The 13,530-nt window shown below is 46.3% G+C and overlaps 1 protein-coding gene across 1 annotated transcript in view; it reads right to left on the bottom strand.

Annotated features, from left to right (window-relative positions):
• T265_03475 (hypothetical protein) overlaps positions 1-3,872 on the bottom strand; it is a gene marked incomplete at both ends in the record, with an annotated part of 6,454 nt that extends 2,582 nt beyond the window's left edge. The window contains 2 exons of the mRNA XM_009167975.1: positions 745-851; positions 3,773-3,872. Coding sequence (XP_009166239.1) covers positions 745-851; positions 3,773-3,872 — 207 coding nt within the window. The remainder of the gene's footprint in view (positions 1-744; positions 852-3,772) is intronic.
• Between the last annotated feature and the right edge of the window lie 9,658 nt (positions 3,873-13,530).

The following is a 13,530-nucleotide window of genomic DNA, read 5'->3' as shown; positions in this document are numbered from 1 at the left end:
TTACATCACCACCATCGTTACAACATTCTCGCCAAGTATCGATGGTCAACTAACTCGAGTCTTTGAAAATCGGCCATTCAGAGAGGTCATATCCCACAGCCGCAGGTTAGTGTGGAGAGACTCCACTTGGTGTGACGGTCTGTGTGCCTCCATGGCCCATTGGATGAGGTATGTATGTGACACCCGCAGTCTCCCATACCAGGCTGGTCGATGGTCTGACTAGCAGTCTCCCGGTCCTTCAGGTTGGGGGTCGGAACAAATGGAAAATATCAACCTAGGATTTGTGCTACTTACGCGACCACAGGTAGTGTGAACTGGTGACTTTTCCACTTTTGTAACTGTCACGAATCATCCAATAGGCACGCAGAGTGTAGAAAGATATTTGCAAAAAGACGAAACTTTATGAATACCTGATCGTCTGAATATGTTTGCCGAATATAGCACCGACGGAAACCGGATGAATTCTCAGTTGTGAGGGCCAAATGACTTCGCTGTCTGCTTTTGCGTTGCGTTTTTGGAGCTTTCGGTAGTCCACTTTGTTGTGAAAACTGTTCTCACTGAGTACTACTGGTCATGTAGTGACTGTCATCATTGAGGTTCCGAACATAAGTCGTTTCATGGCACAGTGGGACACATGGATGAATGTGCCAATTGGTTGGTACGTATATGCATGTCTCGAGATCGACATGGTTCCTGGTTACGGTGCGAATGTGCTGACCGGAAGGTCCGTGGTTCGAACCCGACCTCTGCCTCTCGACTTCCCCTGTCTAGACTTGGGTAACCTGGCAGTATTTCAGTCCTTGTGCCTCCTTCGAGTGATGTGGCAGCTGGGCACCGAAAGCGCACTACAGCTGAACGATTATAGTATTACATGCAAATAGTACTTACTCGGCGAACTGAACACCTGTGCGGCAATAAAAAAAATAGTACCCACAGTAATGACTGGACATTTTTCTGTCTGAGACTTTCCTACGTTCGTGTACCGGAAACATGTAGCTGGAAGCTATGCTCAGCTGAAAATATGTTAAGAATATTCATTTCAAGTAAATATGGGGTACCATTAAGATACTAACCTATGGTATGCACACATCGTAAAAGCTTGACAACTACATGGCAGCTTTTAAAGCACCGCCGTTTTTATTATCCATTTTGGCTAAGCGCAAGAGAAATCAACTGCGCTACATTCCTTTCATTATGTTTCGAACGTTTCCCCCTGCCCAAGTTTGTTTTGCGTGGTATAAACCGACAATAGAGTAAACAATCGGTTGTGAACAAATGCGCTACTGCGTGTTCATCCAGTTACCAAGCTGCTTCCGCCATGACACTATTTCAGTGCATCGGAGCCACGCATCCGGAAGACAGAACAATAGCTGAGCTACTGTCAGGCTGTCCAAACCCAGAAAGGAGCAAAGGTTAGATGCAGAAGACCAACTTTCCGGTCAAGCGCCAGCTATTTTAACCACTGACCCGTCCAGGGCTGGTCACACTATTTGACCAAAGGTGTCTGCTTCGCTCGAACTAAATTGTTTGATCCAGTAACAATCGTCCACGCTGAGACGTCGGAAACGCGGTTCGACCAAGCTGCTACACCACACGGCTACATATGTGCATGACTCACGGAACATCAAATGTTCAGAGAGGCTACAGATAGACAAATTCCTCATATGACTCAGTAAACACTTATTTCGTAGCCACAGTTAATCTTCTCAAGTTCCGGAAATGCGAAAAATCTGACTCTGCCCTCACTGGGTATCTTAAAAAAATTCGCTGAAAAATCAGCTCTCTGTCTTGAAAAGACGATCACGCGAAAGCCAATTATCGTATCATGGAGAATACCACCGACACATTGTACTTTTTGTGTACTTCGGCAAAAGCGCACGAACACGATTGGTCCTGTGCGGTCAAACTAGTATCAACCCCACCATAAGCACCACCCCTGGGGAACGCAGAGAATGGTCTTTGTCTGCGAAAAGGTCTAACAGGGACGAACGNACGTACTCGGCATTCACCTTGTCCGTAAGGGTGAGCTGTCTGGTCTGTGAAAAACGAAGTAAGCGGTATTGTGCCTGAGCACACCTAAACTGGTCTCAGACCACTTTGAACCGCGTGCTTCTTGTGTGAAGTAATGGGAAAAAAGCGCTGAGCGATGGTGTTTGGAAACATGGGTTTTAGCCACTCGAACTGCCGAAAATCAGCCGGGAAAGTGAGAAAAACAATAGATAATTATCGATTTCTACAAACCATGGGGGCATGCACGGCCAGTTCTCTCCCGCCGGTCCGTTGGGCCCTACCATCTAAGTTTCACTGATTTTGTTTCCTTCATTAGGCGGGACAGTCGTTATGATGCTCTTTGCCTGTCGCCGGAAGAATGCGACATCTGAAAGATGGTCAGTGCCAAGACACAAGGTGTCAAATTGATTTTGACAAGTGACCGCTCCTGAGCTTCAACGTCCTGACCAAAAGAATCACAGGTCTGGACCTTCCCTCTCCTATCTCCTAGGATGAGCAAACGGGTAGAACCCTAGTCCTCTCGCTTTCTAAAAAGCGACATCACACGTGAACGATTGGGTTTGAACTACTGATGGTTACCCTCGACTTTTGTTAATCCTCTCGGCATGTTGGATGCGTCAGACAAAAACACAGGAGTTTTGTCCGTGAGTTGCGACGAAATCTCCTGCTATGAATCTACAAGTAGCTCACAGGAAGATTAAGTCCACAAAATGAAAAGTTTTCACTAGAAGAGCCAGTCAATATGCAGTCGTGTGATCTGGTTTCTATGACTGAAGCATAAGCGGGGCTATTTCCTGTCTACGTGAGAGCGAATCATTACACAAGTGATCAGCCAACCGCGGTCAGACGGTTAGGTTTTCAACCAATGGCGAGTTTGGAACTCTGAGTTTCGTGATTTCCAATAAGGATAAAACAGTCTCTACAGCGTGTTTCGGCTTTCAGCAGGCAGTGGCCTCAAGTCCCCCCAAGCCACGATCATTCTCTTTTACCGGAAATCAAACAATGTGAAATCAACCGATATTTCATCGTGTAAGTGAATCGAATCTATGTAATTCACTACTCATAAGGTTGCTGAAAATCCGTCAACAGCCCACGACCGGTTTCGCCCTTCTTGGGGCTCATCAGGTAGGCGCAGTCCCCGTGTTCCCGTCAACCTTATGTTCTACTTGAAACTAAATCGCACGAAATTAGCGAATATACACTCATTTGCAAACTAATTTGGTTTTTTGAGAGACTCACCTGGAACGCAGCTGAATCTCTCGTTTGTGATGTTCTATGCCGAATAGCTGAGTTAATCACACTGATGATCGGCCTATTGCGGACGGACGGTTTAGTGTTCAACAAGTAGCCGGTATGTAGCGGGTTGAAAACCCCCTACTGGAGTTTGGTGAGATATACACTGCCGATAATTTCCAATGAGGATGGAAAATATGTACAAGGTCTCTGGCCTTTTTGTCTTAGAGTGAATCAACTTGATACATGCCATTCTAAAAGGGACAGCTTGAAAGGCATTCACCATCATCATCGTGGACGGCATGTCATTGGCGTTCAACACTGATACTTCAACGCTGTTCAACCATGATTTATCTCGAGAGGCATTATAAAACACACAGCAAGCAAATAAATGTAAATCGCTTTGATTTCGGTAGAGGTTCAATAAACTTTTAAGTGCATATTTTTTTTGGCTCACAGCAGCGCACTAACTGTGATTTACGTACACACCCAAGTGCCTACAAGGAAATCGCGACCCGTCATTAAACACGTGATGCTAGAATGAGGGACACAAAAGACTCAGCGCAAGGGGTTTTATTCTTGATCTCTATTGAAAGGAGCCCGTGTTTGGAGAAATATGAGGTTATCATTGTCTACACAAAAGCAGTTGACAAAAATCGTACAGCTGTAGCACCCTTTCGGTGCCCACTGCCCTGCCGTTGCACGAGGGCTGGGATACTGCCAGGTTGCTCAAGCCTAGACAGGGGAAGTCGAGAGGCAGAAGTCGGGTTCGAACCACGGACGTTCCGGTCAGTAAATTCGCGCTCTAACCACTTGGGCCATCTCGCCCCACAGAAGCAGTTGAGGTGCTGATGTTAGATTCGAACCACAGATCTTCCGGTCGATAAGTTCGCATCTTGACCACTGAGCTATCTTTGTCAGAAGTTAGACATGACATCAGCTCGAAGTTAAATCTTAGGTGATCTGACTTAGGTGAGGTTAGGTTTGCAAACTATGTCCGGGCAACGCTCATACAGTACCTGTGGAATTCCCATGCTTGACATCGTGGCCTGATTGTAAAATATGCGTCCAAAGTGATCACGGTCAGGAAACACTTCATCCTGGCGTGGGAGGTTGGCACCGCCAGAATCAACTAGATGAAAAGTTCAAAGGATAAGGAGGAGAGATATGTTAGGTAGGGGAGAGTATAGCCGAGATTAGATCTCATCCTATACACCTCATGATCGATCTTCGGTTATATTGTCAAAACAAGCCGGTTCGTCTCAGAAATGCAAGCCCAACGGGGAGGATGGATTGATGTACACCCAACGTTTGGATTCAAATCATAGTTCCTTCGGTCACAAGCTCACTTCTGCTTTATCTAAGTCAAGCAAAGTAGCTAATGTAGCTGAAGCTGCTTAGTAAGCGGACTTCATGTCGTGTTGAGTAGCAAAGATATGCTACAGATACGCGGAATACTTGAGTGGGGTTCAAGATGAAGCTCTGAACTCTGAGGTCCATGGGTGGAGACAAGTCAAAGATACTCCATTGCTCTTAGATAGACTTCGACAACCTGACAACATACCGGATCTCGCATCGTGTGTTGAATGAGGGGTTAACCTCAATAAGCCATCTACAGGGTTGGATCAAACAACTAGCAAACACTAATCAGTGACACTAAATAGTAGCTCACATCCCTGCAGCTAACATGTTAAACATAATGACGTGGCTTCATACATATGCAGAACATTTTGAAAAAGTCCGAATCAATAAAAACAATCATCATCAGAGACAGCAACATTAGTGTTGACACTGCTAGTTCACTACCGTACAATCACAAAGTTCATTTCATTGCACAGGCGTTATACACTACTTATAAGGTTGCTGAGAACTGTTCGACTTCACTTGGTTGTGATGCTAGTCTGAGGCATGCATTCTGTGCTGCCTACGCTTCCAAGCGGTCAATCAAGCTATCTGGAAGGAAACTGAGAGCAGGAACGCTACTGACATCGATTAGCCGCCATTTCCTGCAAAGTCTCGAGCCAAGAACAGAGGGGGTTCACGGGCATCTCACCCTGAAAGGTAAACCGCAACTAAACTCTTCGTGGTCTGTTTCATACCCTTTTGCCAAGTCATACCTTGTCCACATCACAGTTCGAGCCATTCTGAGCAGCACGGAGAACAACCAGTCTCGGTGGACAGACATACGTAGCACATGACCGAATCACCACATTCGACGTTGCTAGGTGTTTTCCACGACTGAGGTACCCAACACACGACCCGTTTTCGGATTATCCATTGAAGCTACTCAACATCAGAAACAATTCTGAGACACTGGTGGTGATAAACCTTAAGACACCTCACATCATCTGCCTACAATGATCATGTCTCGCGACCATGCGATGGGAGGCATGTGCTTGATTTTCGTCTATGGGGATGAGAATGAAATCGTCTGCGTACTTGAGATCGACAATATTCCCACCAGCAACGATTTGAACACTGGGGATCTGAAATCAGTGATGAAGTCAAACAAGAATGGAGAGAATGGACATCCCTGCCGGACAAACACTATTTGTGGAGACATTTGTAAAGAGCTCACCAAACACTCTTGTTCAGAAGTGTACGGATATAAGGGCCGGATTGTGTTCACAAATTCTTGGAGCATCCAGTGCCCAGTAAGTGTAGTTAAGAGCACTGACCGGACAGCAGAATCGAGTGCATTCTTGTGAGTCATCTGTACATACGGCATTGTATTAATAACTAACGGAGTGTGAAGATGTGGTTGACGCAGCCTCTGCCCGATCGAAATCCCATGGGCCAAGGTTTCGAGCGCCCCCGTAAGACAACGAAGAATCAGTGAATCCAGATGTCTTGTTACAATAGAAGTCAATCTGACGCCCCTGCAATCACCTATTCACTCCTGGTAGCGCTTTTGAAGGCGGGAACTATTATCGACTCGAACCGGTTGTCCTGGATGGTCTACCATTCCTAGATAGACGCAAATAGTCTAGGCGGGCCCTGGCCGAGGGATTCATCACCGTCCATGAACAAGGTAAGTGGAACATCGCCAGGACCAGGCGCTCGATGACCACTAAGTAGAGATATCCAATCGGGCATTTTTGAGGTCGAAGAGAGGTCCATATTCACAGTCTATGTTTTTGTTAAAGATCGACAGTCCAAACTGAAGGTAGCAGGTGGCCAACCGAATTGTGATTTCAAGGATTGTCTGGCAATCCAGACGTTTCCTTTGTTGGCTATAAGAAAGTCATTTCACTCGTTGGTGGTTGCGCCAACCTTCCCATCTGCACGGACACAGTTTTACCTGACGTAGGATAGGGAGACGAGTTGCGGTTGCGATTAGGAGCGATCTGTTAGCGGTCCTCCAGCAAAGCCACGGTCCCATTAAAGATCCAGTGCTGGGATGAAGTTGGCTGGTAGGTTTTTCGTTACTGAGTAGCGTTGTACACAACTGTCTCTAGTGATCGTTAACATCCGACGTCGGTCCAGCCGGCAGCATTAGAAGAGCCCATTCTGATAGATTTGTTTGGCCGCTGGGCCCACTAGCTTCCCAAGGAGTAAGCGAAGAGTACACGTTTTGCGTAAACCTGAAAAGCGTCGTGAGAATCAGCACCAGACAAGTGTATGGTTGGAGTACATGTATGTATCCCTGACGATGCGGCGGGAAGTAATCAATGCTCGCCGTAACTGATGACAATGTGCTCTACTTGGGACGAGATAGCCCAATTGGTTAGATCGCGAATTTACCGACCAGAAGGTCCGTGGTTCGAACCCGATCTCTGCCACTCGAGTTCCCCTGTCTAGGCTTGGTCAACCTGACAGTATCCCAGCCCTCGTGCTTTCTCCGAGTGGCATGGCAGCTAGCGAGAGAGAGTGTTACAGCTGAACGATTTTTTACGTCGTCCGTGCGTCTCGTATCCAGCTCAGGACGACCAGCCAATTTGGCTTTGGCAGTTCTTAGTCTGCCTACCTGTCAGCAGAGCCTCATAGAGATTATGGCAGATTCGGAGCCATAGTCAGTCGGGACATTAGCAGACACGATAGAGTGCAGAGATTCTTTGACAGAAGTTGACAAACGAACCGAGCAGGGACAACTATCAACGGGCACCCAAACAAGTAGAGTAACATCTGCTCGATAAATTAACTTACAGCTCGCCACCGTACACCCGGCTGTAGGTACTTCTGTCATCAGAAGTGCACAGCCAGAAGCGGTAAGATACTGACGGGACATTCAGTTGAATTACAGTACTTTCGTCCTTAATTCTGAAGGACAGCATACACCAATAAAGCACGCAAGCAAGAACCACTTTGTGTCCTGCTTAATTCAGGATGAAAACACTAAAGACAGTGGAGTAGACCGGATTTCGAGGTTTTGAAACTGAGTTCGGAGAGTTTAGGGTTGTTGGTGAAGATGGGCGCATGCACCACGCTGAGCGTGATACATAGCGACCAGAGCGTCTCTCCTTAGTTCTGGAACCTGCAGATAGAGTATTCAAATTGCAGTGGGGTTGAGGGAATAGGCAAAAATATAAGGGGGAATTTGACAGTTGCATGTTTTCGCTTGCCCACAATGCTGTATGTGGCAAGGAAGGAGACTCGGCTGATGACATCACGCGACGGTCGGCTTCGAATGAGGATATCTCGAGTGATGCTCACTGTTGCATGCAAGCTCCGATACTGTCAGGACGCCAGCAGCTAGAAAGGAGGACGATCAAGGTACTTATCCAAAACCCAACCGCAATGCAGCGGGTGGGTGCCGGCATATACTATAGTAGTGCAAGGTTCTTATGCAACAAGGCACCGTGCTTTTTCCAACCCCCAAACTGCAGGATTAGGAGACTGCGTTCGACAGACCTGTAGTCACGGATCGATCTGGTTTGAGAAACTCTGCAAGAATCAACGTGTAAACTCCAGTATAACTCAGTGGGTCATCGAGATAAGGTTGTTTCTTTGCAGCGGAGTTTGGAATAACCGGCATATTAAGCACAAATGAATAAGTATTCCAAGTGGTATCACCAAATTAAACACTATTTGAACTGCAAACACTTATTTACACACGCATACAATGCACAGGTACGATGAACCCATTTCGTAGTGAATTCGGCTACAAGCAAACATCTTTCCAGATCGTTATATGGCCGATACTGCTAAGCTCAAGAATCCACTCTGCCCCGGTCAACAGGGCTAGAGGGGATCGTCATATCACCCAACCACAAGATGTCCAAAGTAATAACACAATAATAACGATAATAACAGCTCTTCTGTAACAACTCAAAAGAAGTGTGAAGGCTGAAGTAGTGTTAGGTTGCCCAGGCCTAGACACGACCAGACGAAAAGCTAGGGATGGGTCTGAACCAGTCACTAGTTTAGCGCCTTAACCATCGGGTTACCCTGAGCTCCCAGTAGCACATGCCGAAATACGATGTTGGAGCGTGAGGGGAACAGAAATAACGTTCAGAAGAATTCATCCATTAGCACACCATCCAACTGAATGTGCTGTCTCATGCTTTAGTTGGCACGATAGGCCAGTATAGCAATTATATTGTATGGATGTAACGCACTACTCAAGATTGTCAAAGCGGTTTCAGCAGCCCTAGGAACAGTGTTACGCTAAACGCTTAACAGCCTCCCATCTCCCAAAAGCGCATTGTCCAGTCATCAAGTTGAGTGCAAATACCGCTTCGTGAGATACCATCCTAGGGAAAAAAGTAATTTGAACTGACCCAGATAAATACAAGGCAAATGGTTTTCTCTGGCAATTTCTTGAGCTCGCAAGTGCTTCTTCACAGTAATAGGGTAGTAGGTCCCTCCTTTCACTGTCGGGTCATTTACGACAAGCAGGCATTCCACACTTGGAGACAGAGAGAGGATGTGAAAAAAACACAGACACCTACTTATTTACTCGACCAATGCCTGTGAGGACTCCACCAGCTGGTACAACCTCTTGTTCTCCGTATAGTTTATACCCAGCAAGCTGCGAAAGCTCCAAGAAGGGCGAACTGAAGAATGGAATGGGTATATAACCAGTTTGAGAAGAGAGGAAAGGATTACCCGGGGTCCAACAGCTTATCAATTCTATCTCTTGGTAACAGCTTGCCACGTGACAAATGTAGCTGGCGGTTTGACTCTGGACCACCTGAAAGGGGAAACACGACATAAAGGCACTATCAGTTGAGTAAGGAATAAGTGTCATCAGCGATATCAATACTGAGTAACTATTAGCGTATATGACAAACAGGAGGACAAAATATATTTGACTGACAGCAAACAACAGACAAGCACATTGTTAAAAATTTAAACCGAACAATATAGGAAAAACTGTCACCTAGGGCAATCATGGTTATCTTCTCCTTCAGGTCGCTCACCAGGCACTGCATTTGCTCCTTCGATTCCTAAACCGAAAATAAAATAAATCTAACTTATTTGAAAAACATACCTGATAAGACCGATCGTGTGTGTTGATAGATGAGTGCAACGTACGAAGTTCCGGCAAACTGGAGTTAGAGTGTGGAGCCGGACAAGTTGCTAGCGAGCGGATAACGAGTGTTTGTCTAACACAGATGGATGCATGGCGAGCAGGCCGCCAGCTTCGAAGTGGAACCATGACTGAAACTGCAGAAACATTGATAATGGACTTTAATAAAGACAGATAGGAAGTGAAACTGTAACCGGTTGTTGACATTTAACAACCACAAGGGACCTAGTTTTTGAGTAAGCACTAAGTGCGGAGGATGGAAGAGTCAGTCTTGAGTACGTTGGAAACGTCTAACTCGTGTTCTACGCGAATGCGCAATCGAAATCTCAGCAGTTTAGCAAACGTACGGTTCAAATCCTTTCCCAGGGGGAGGGGTTTTGGTGTTGGCGCGGGGGGGGGGCGAGATGGCTGTGGTTAGAGCGCGAATTTACTGACGGGAAGGTTCATTTCTCGAACCCGATCTCTGCATCTCGACTTCTCCTGTCTAGACTTGAGCAACCTGGCAGTATCCCAGCCCTCGTGCTTCCTTGGGGTGGCATGGCTGGTAGGCACCGAAAGGGTGTTACAGCAGAACGCCTATTATTATTAACTGTTGACTGGGGGTAAGTGGTTTTGAACAAATCCTAAATTAATATTGTTCTCTTCCGCGCTTAGGCAATCTGGCAGTGTACCGGTCTTCGTGTTTCCTTTTGTTTGCTTGTCTGCCATGCGCTGAGAGGATGCTACAGATGAACGGGTGTTTTTTACTTGCCCGGTGACTCCAAGTCTCTCATTATCAACCTAACGAGACGCTCCACGGTCTGTAACAAGAATCTACTATTGAAAGTCATGTGGCAACTGCCCCGTGTGCTTTCATCGAGTTGATGGCGACTCCTCACTCAATGGACGGTGTTTTCGTAATATGAGATGGAGTGAAAAGGCAGGGTTGTACGCCCCCATGTAGGAAACTTGATGTGAGTAGTGGGTAAGGCAGACAGCTAAGGGGTCATGCGGCTGGGCAGACGAAGGTATTTGCGGTAGAATTTTCGCTCAGTAAAGTTATGAACATAGCTTCCTAATGTTTCCTAAAACTATATAACCTTGTGCCAGATGATACAAATAGAAATGAAAACAAATGGCGACTTGAAGCACTATAGCTTTGGAGGGTGTTGATCTGTTTACTGAATTTTGAAATTTGTTTGTGAGCGTCGCGTCACAATCACTGTGCAGTTGGGTGGAACCAAACTGAGAATGAGCTGTGAATCTTGCTCTGGGTTCACCATCGATCTCCTCTACAGTCTAACGATCAACAATCCAGTTGCTTGTAAATTTAACGAGATCTTTGGTATACACCGGAGCACGAACTGGCCTTCTACTGCCACATGAGGCTCTCTCTGGCCGTCAAACACGCACTCTCTCCCTCGTTCCCATTACTTCTTTATATCCTCTGATCAAGGGCGGCTGTAAATTCAGATAGTGCCTATCTAATTTCTTCGTGTCTGGAGATGAACCGTTCCAAAAGGACGGGATATCATAACGGCACTAATTTTCAAAAACACGATCGCAGCAATCTTAATAAACACAGTGTCTGACTCTCGTTGCAACAAGGCTCCTAGCATCCCTCTGTTAGCTTGCGGTGGAAGGCGAAACCTTGATCCATCAGTGAAGTTTCGGTTGAAGGCGGCATCGAACACATCACCACTGCTATTGATGGCAACACCAAATGGGAACACTGAAGCTTCACTGTCATACAACTAGGTCATCTTACTTGAATGAAGCTTTAAAGTGCGCCCTTGGAAATCGTGCGGTTTGTCTTTTTGATACCAAAACCTGCGCAAATTGGTGAGAACAATTCTGGTCCTTGACAATCGGGCGCTTACTCCATCTTTCGTACTTCCATCAGAGCTAATGCAACATCAGAGATACAACTTTCAGTTTCACTTCCTGAATTCTTGGGGGCATGTCCAAAAACCACGGATTCCGCAGCATGACTTTGTGCTTTGAGGGTGAAACGCATGCAGAAGGACTGGGTGATGCCGGTCAGCTTTTTTTTAGCATTATTTGCGCTTCCTGCTCTTCTCGAAAAGTGAGAACAATGTCGTCTGTATATTTCAGGTTGACAAAGTTCTCGCTCGGATATACCAACGCCGCAATTCTTAAGAACTTCCAGTGTTAACCACACTACTCCAGCAATGGAGAAATAAAACACAAATGGAGCGGACATCATTGTCGGACATCACCACCTGCAGGAAAGCCTTTAGAGTTCCCCATACAATCCTACGCGCCCACAAGTAGATGGATACACACAATGCGTGATACGAACTTCTGGGGCATCTCCTGTTTCGCAAGCGTGCTGAAAATAACTCGCCAGTAGGAAGAACCGAACGCACCATTGAGTTTAAGAAAAACCAAGATTGTGAGATGCTTAAATGCATGTCTTTACACTCCAGCAAGTAGTAGAGCATCGAAATATGTATAATTGACAGTCCAGTTGATTTTGCTGAATGTTTTCTGCAACTGGCGTACCTGTTGCACCACCAAATACCCTATTTTTAGTAACCCCGGTAAGAATGTGTTGACGCCATCCAAAACTAGACATACTCCTGGGATGTGGCTAGTCAACAAAGTGAAGAAGCCTCACATCGCCTGTCCACAGAGGCCAAGTATTGCAACCATACAACACAGCTGTATGGTATCCCGTTACACCTCTCCTTGCGACCAGGTGATAAGCCTACTTGACGCGCCAGCGAAAAAGCCATTCGCAATGCATGCTCAGTCCACACTCACAAAACGGCCTGCGTTAATAGGGACTATGGAGCGGTGATTTTCTCGGGTAGTAGCAGATGCCAGAGAGAGTAGTCATATTGAGTGCTGCAGACAATGTAACAAGTTCTGTATACGCATGCGCCCGGATGTGCGCGGCTTCAACTCGTCAGGGTCTAACATGGCTAGCTGGATGGAACAGAGCGACGCGGACCAGTATTTATGACGCGAATTTAACAGAAGGTCTGTGGTTCAAATCGGTCCTCTGCCTCTCGACTTCCCTGTTTGGGGCAAGCTGGCGATATCCCAGTTCTCGTGCTTCCTTTGGATGGCATGGCAAACACGAGTAGTTAGTGTAATAACGGCATTTTTTCAGCTTAGTTCTCGGCAATCTAGCGTTCACGACAAAACAACCACCAAAGATCCACAGGGTATATTAACGCCCAAGGACACTTGCACTGTGCTTCATATGTATAGGGAGAACGGCGGGAATTTTCTGAAAATTAATTTATCATGCATACGGAGCACAGCGCAAGAGTTCTAACACCTTCTAGACGCGTTAATGGCAACCAACATTCGGCCAGTACCGGATCATGATCACCTGTTCACGGATTAATACACAGGATCGAGGCTTTCGCCCAAGTTTCCTGGGCCCAGACGTTCGACCAATCAGGTCCCAGCTGGACGCCGGACGGCAAAGACGCGTACTAGACACACCCAATTCACTGATCGATACACATGATTGAGGCTTTTGCCCACGTTTCCCGGGTCACTTTTGTTTTTGTCCTTAAGCGGCTGTCGTAGCCGGCGGCTAGACGCGCAATGTATTTTTCTGCAAAACGCCTGCGGACGAAATAAAAACTTCAACGTCAAAATGTTGCACTTCTTTGCATATATGCGTAGACTGAAGACCCCCCTCATCTGCCGTTATTTTTTTGCGATTTGTTTTAATCGATGACATTTGAAAATTATTGGCGCACATTCGGTATTGGCGCACATTCGGCTTTGAACTTCGTCTGCTATGGCTTCGGAAGTGGCTTTCGTTGAGAAATTTGTGGGTGTATCGTTTTCAT

The sequence above is a fragment of the Opisthorchis viverrini genome, assembly GCF_000715545.1.
Source record: "Opisthorchis viverrini unplaced genomic scaffold opera_v5_50, whole genome shotgun sequence".
Taxonomy (NCBI): domain Eukaryota; kingdom Metazoa; phylum Platyhelminthes; class Trematoda; order Opisthorchiida; family Opisthorchiidae; genus Opisthorchis; species Opisthorchis viverrini.
Note: the sequence above shows the minus strand (reverse complement) of the source record. Positions and strands in the feature narration are given on the sequence as shown.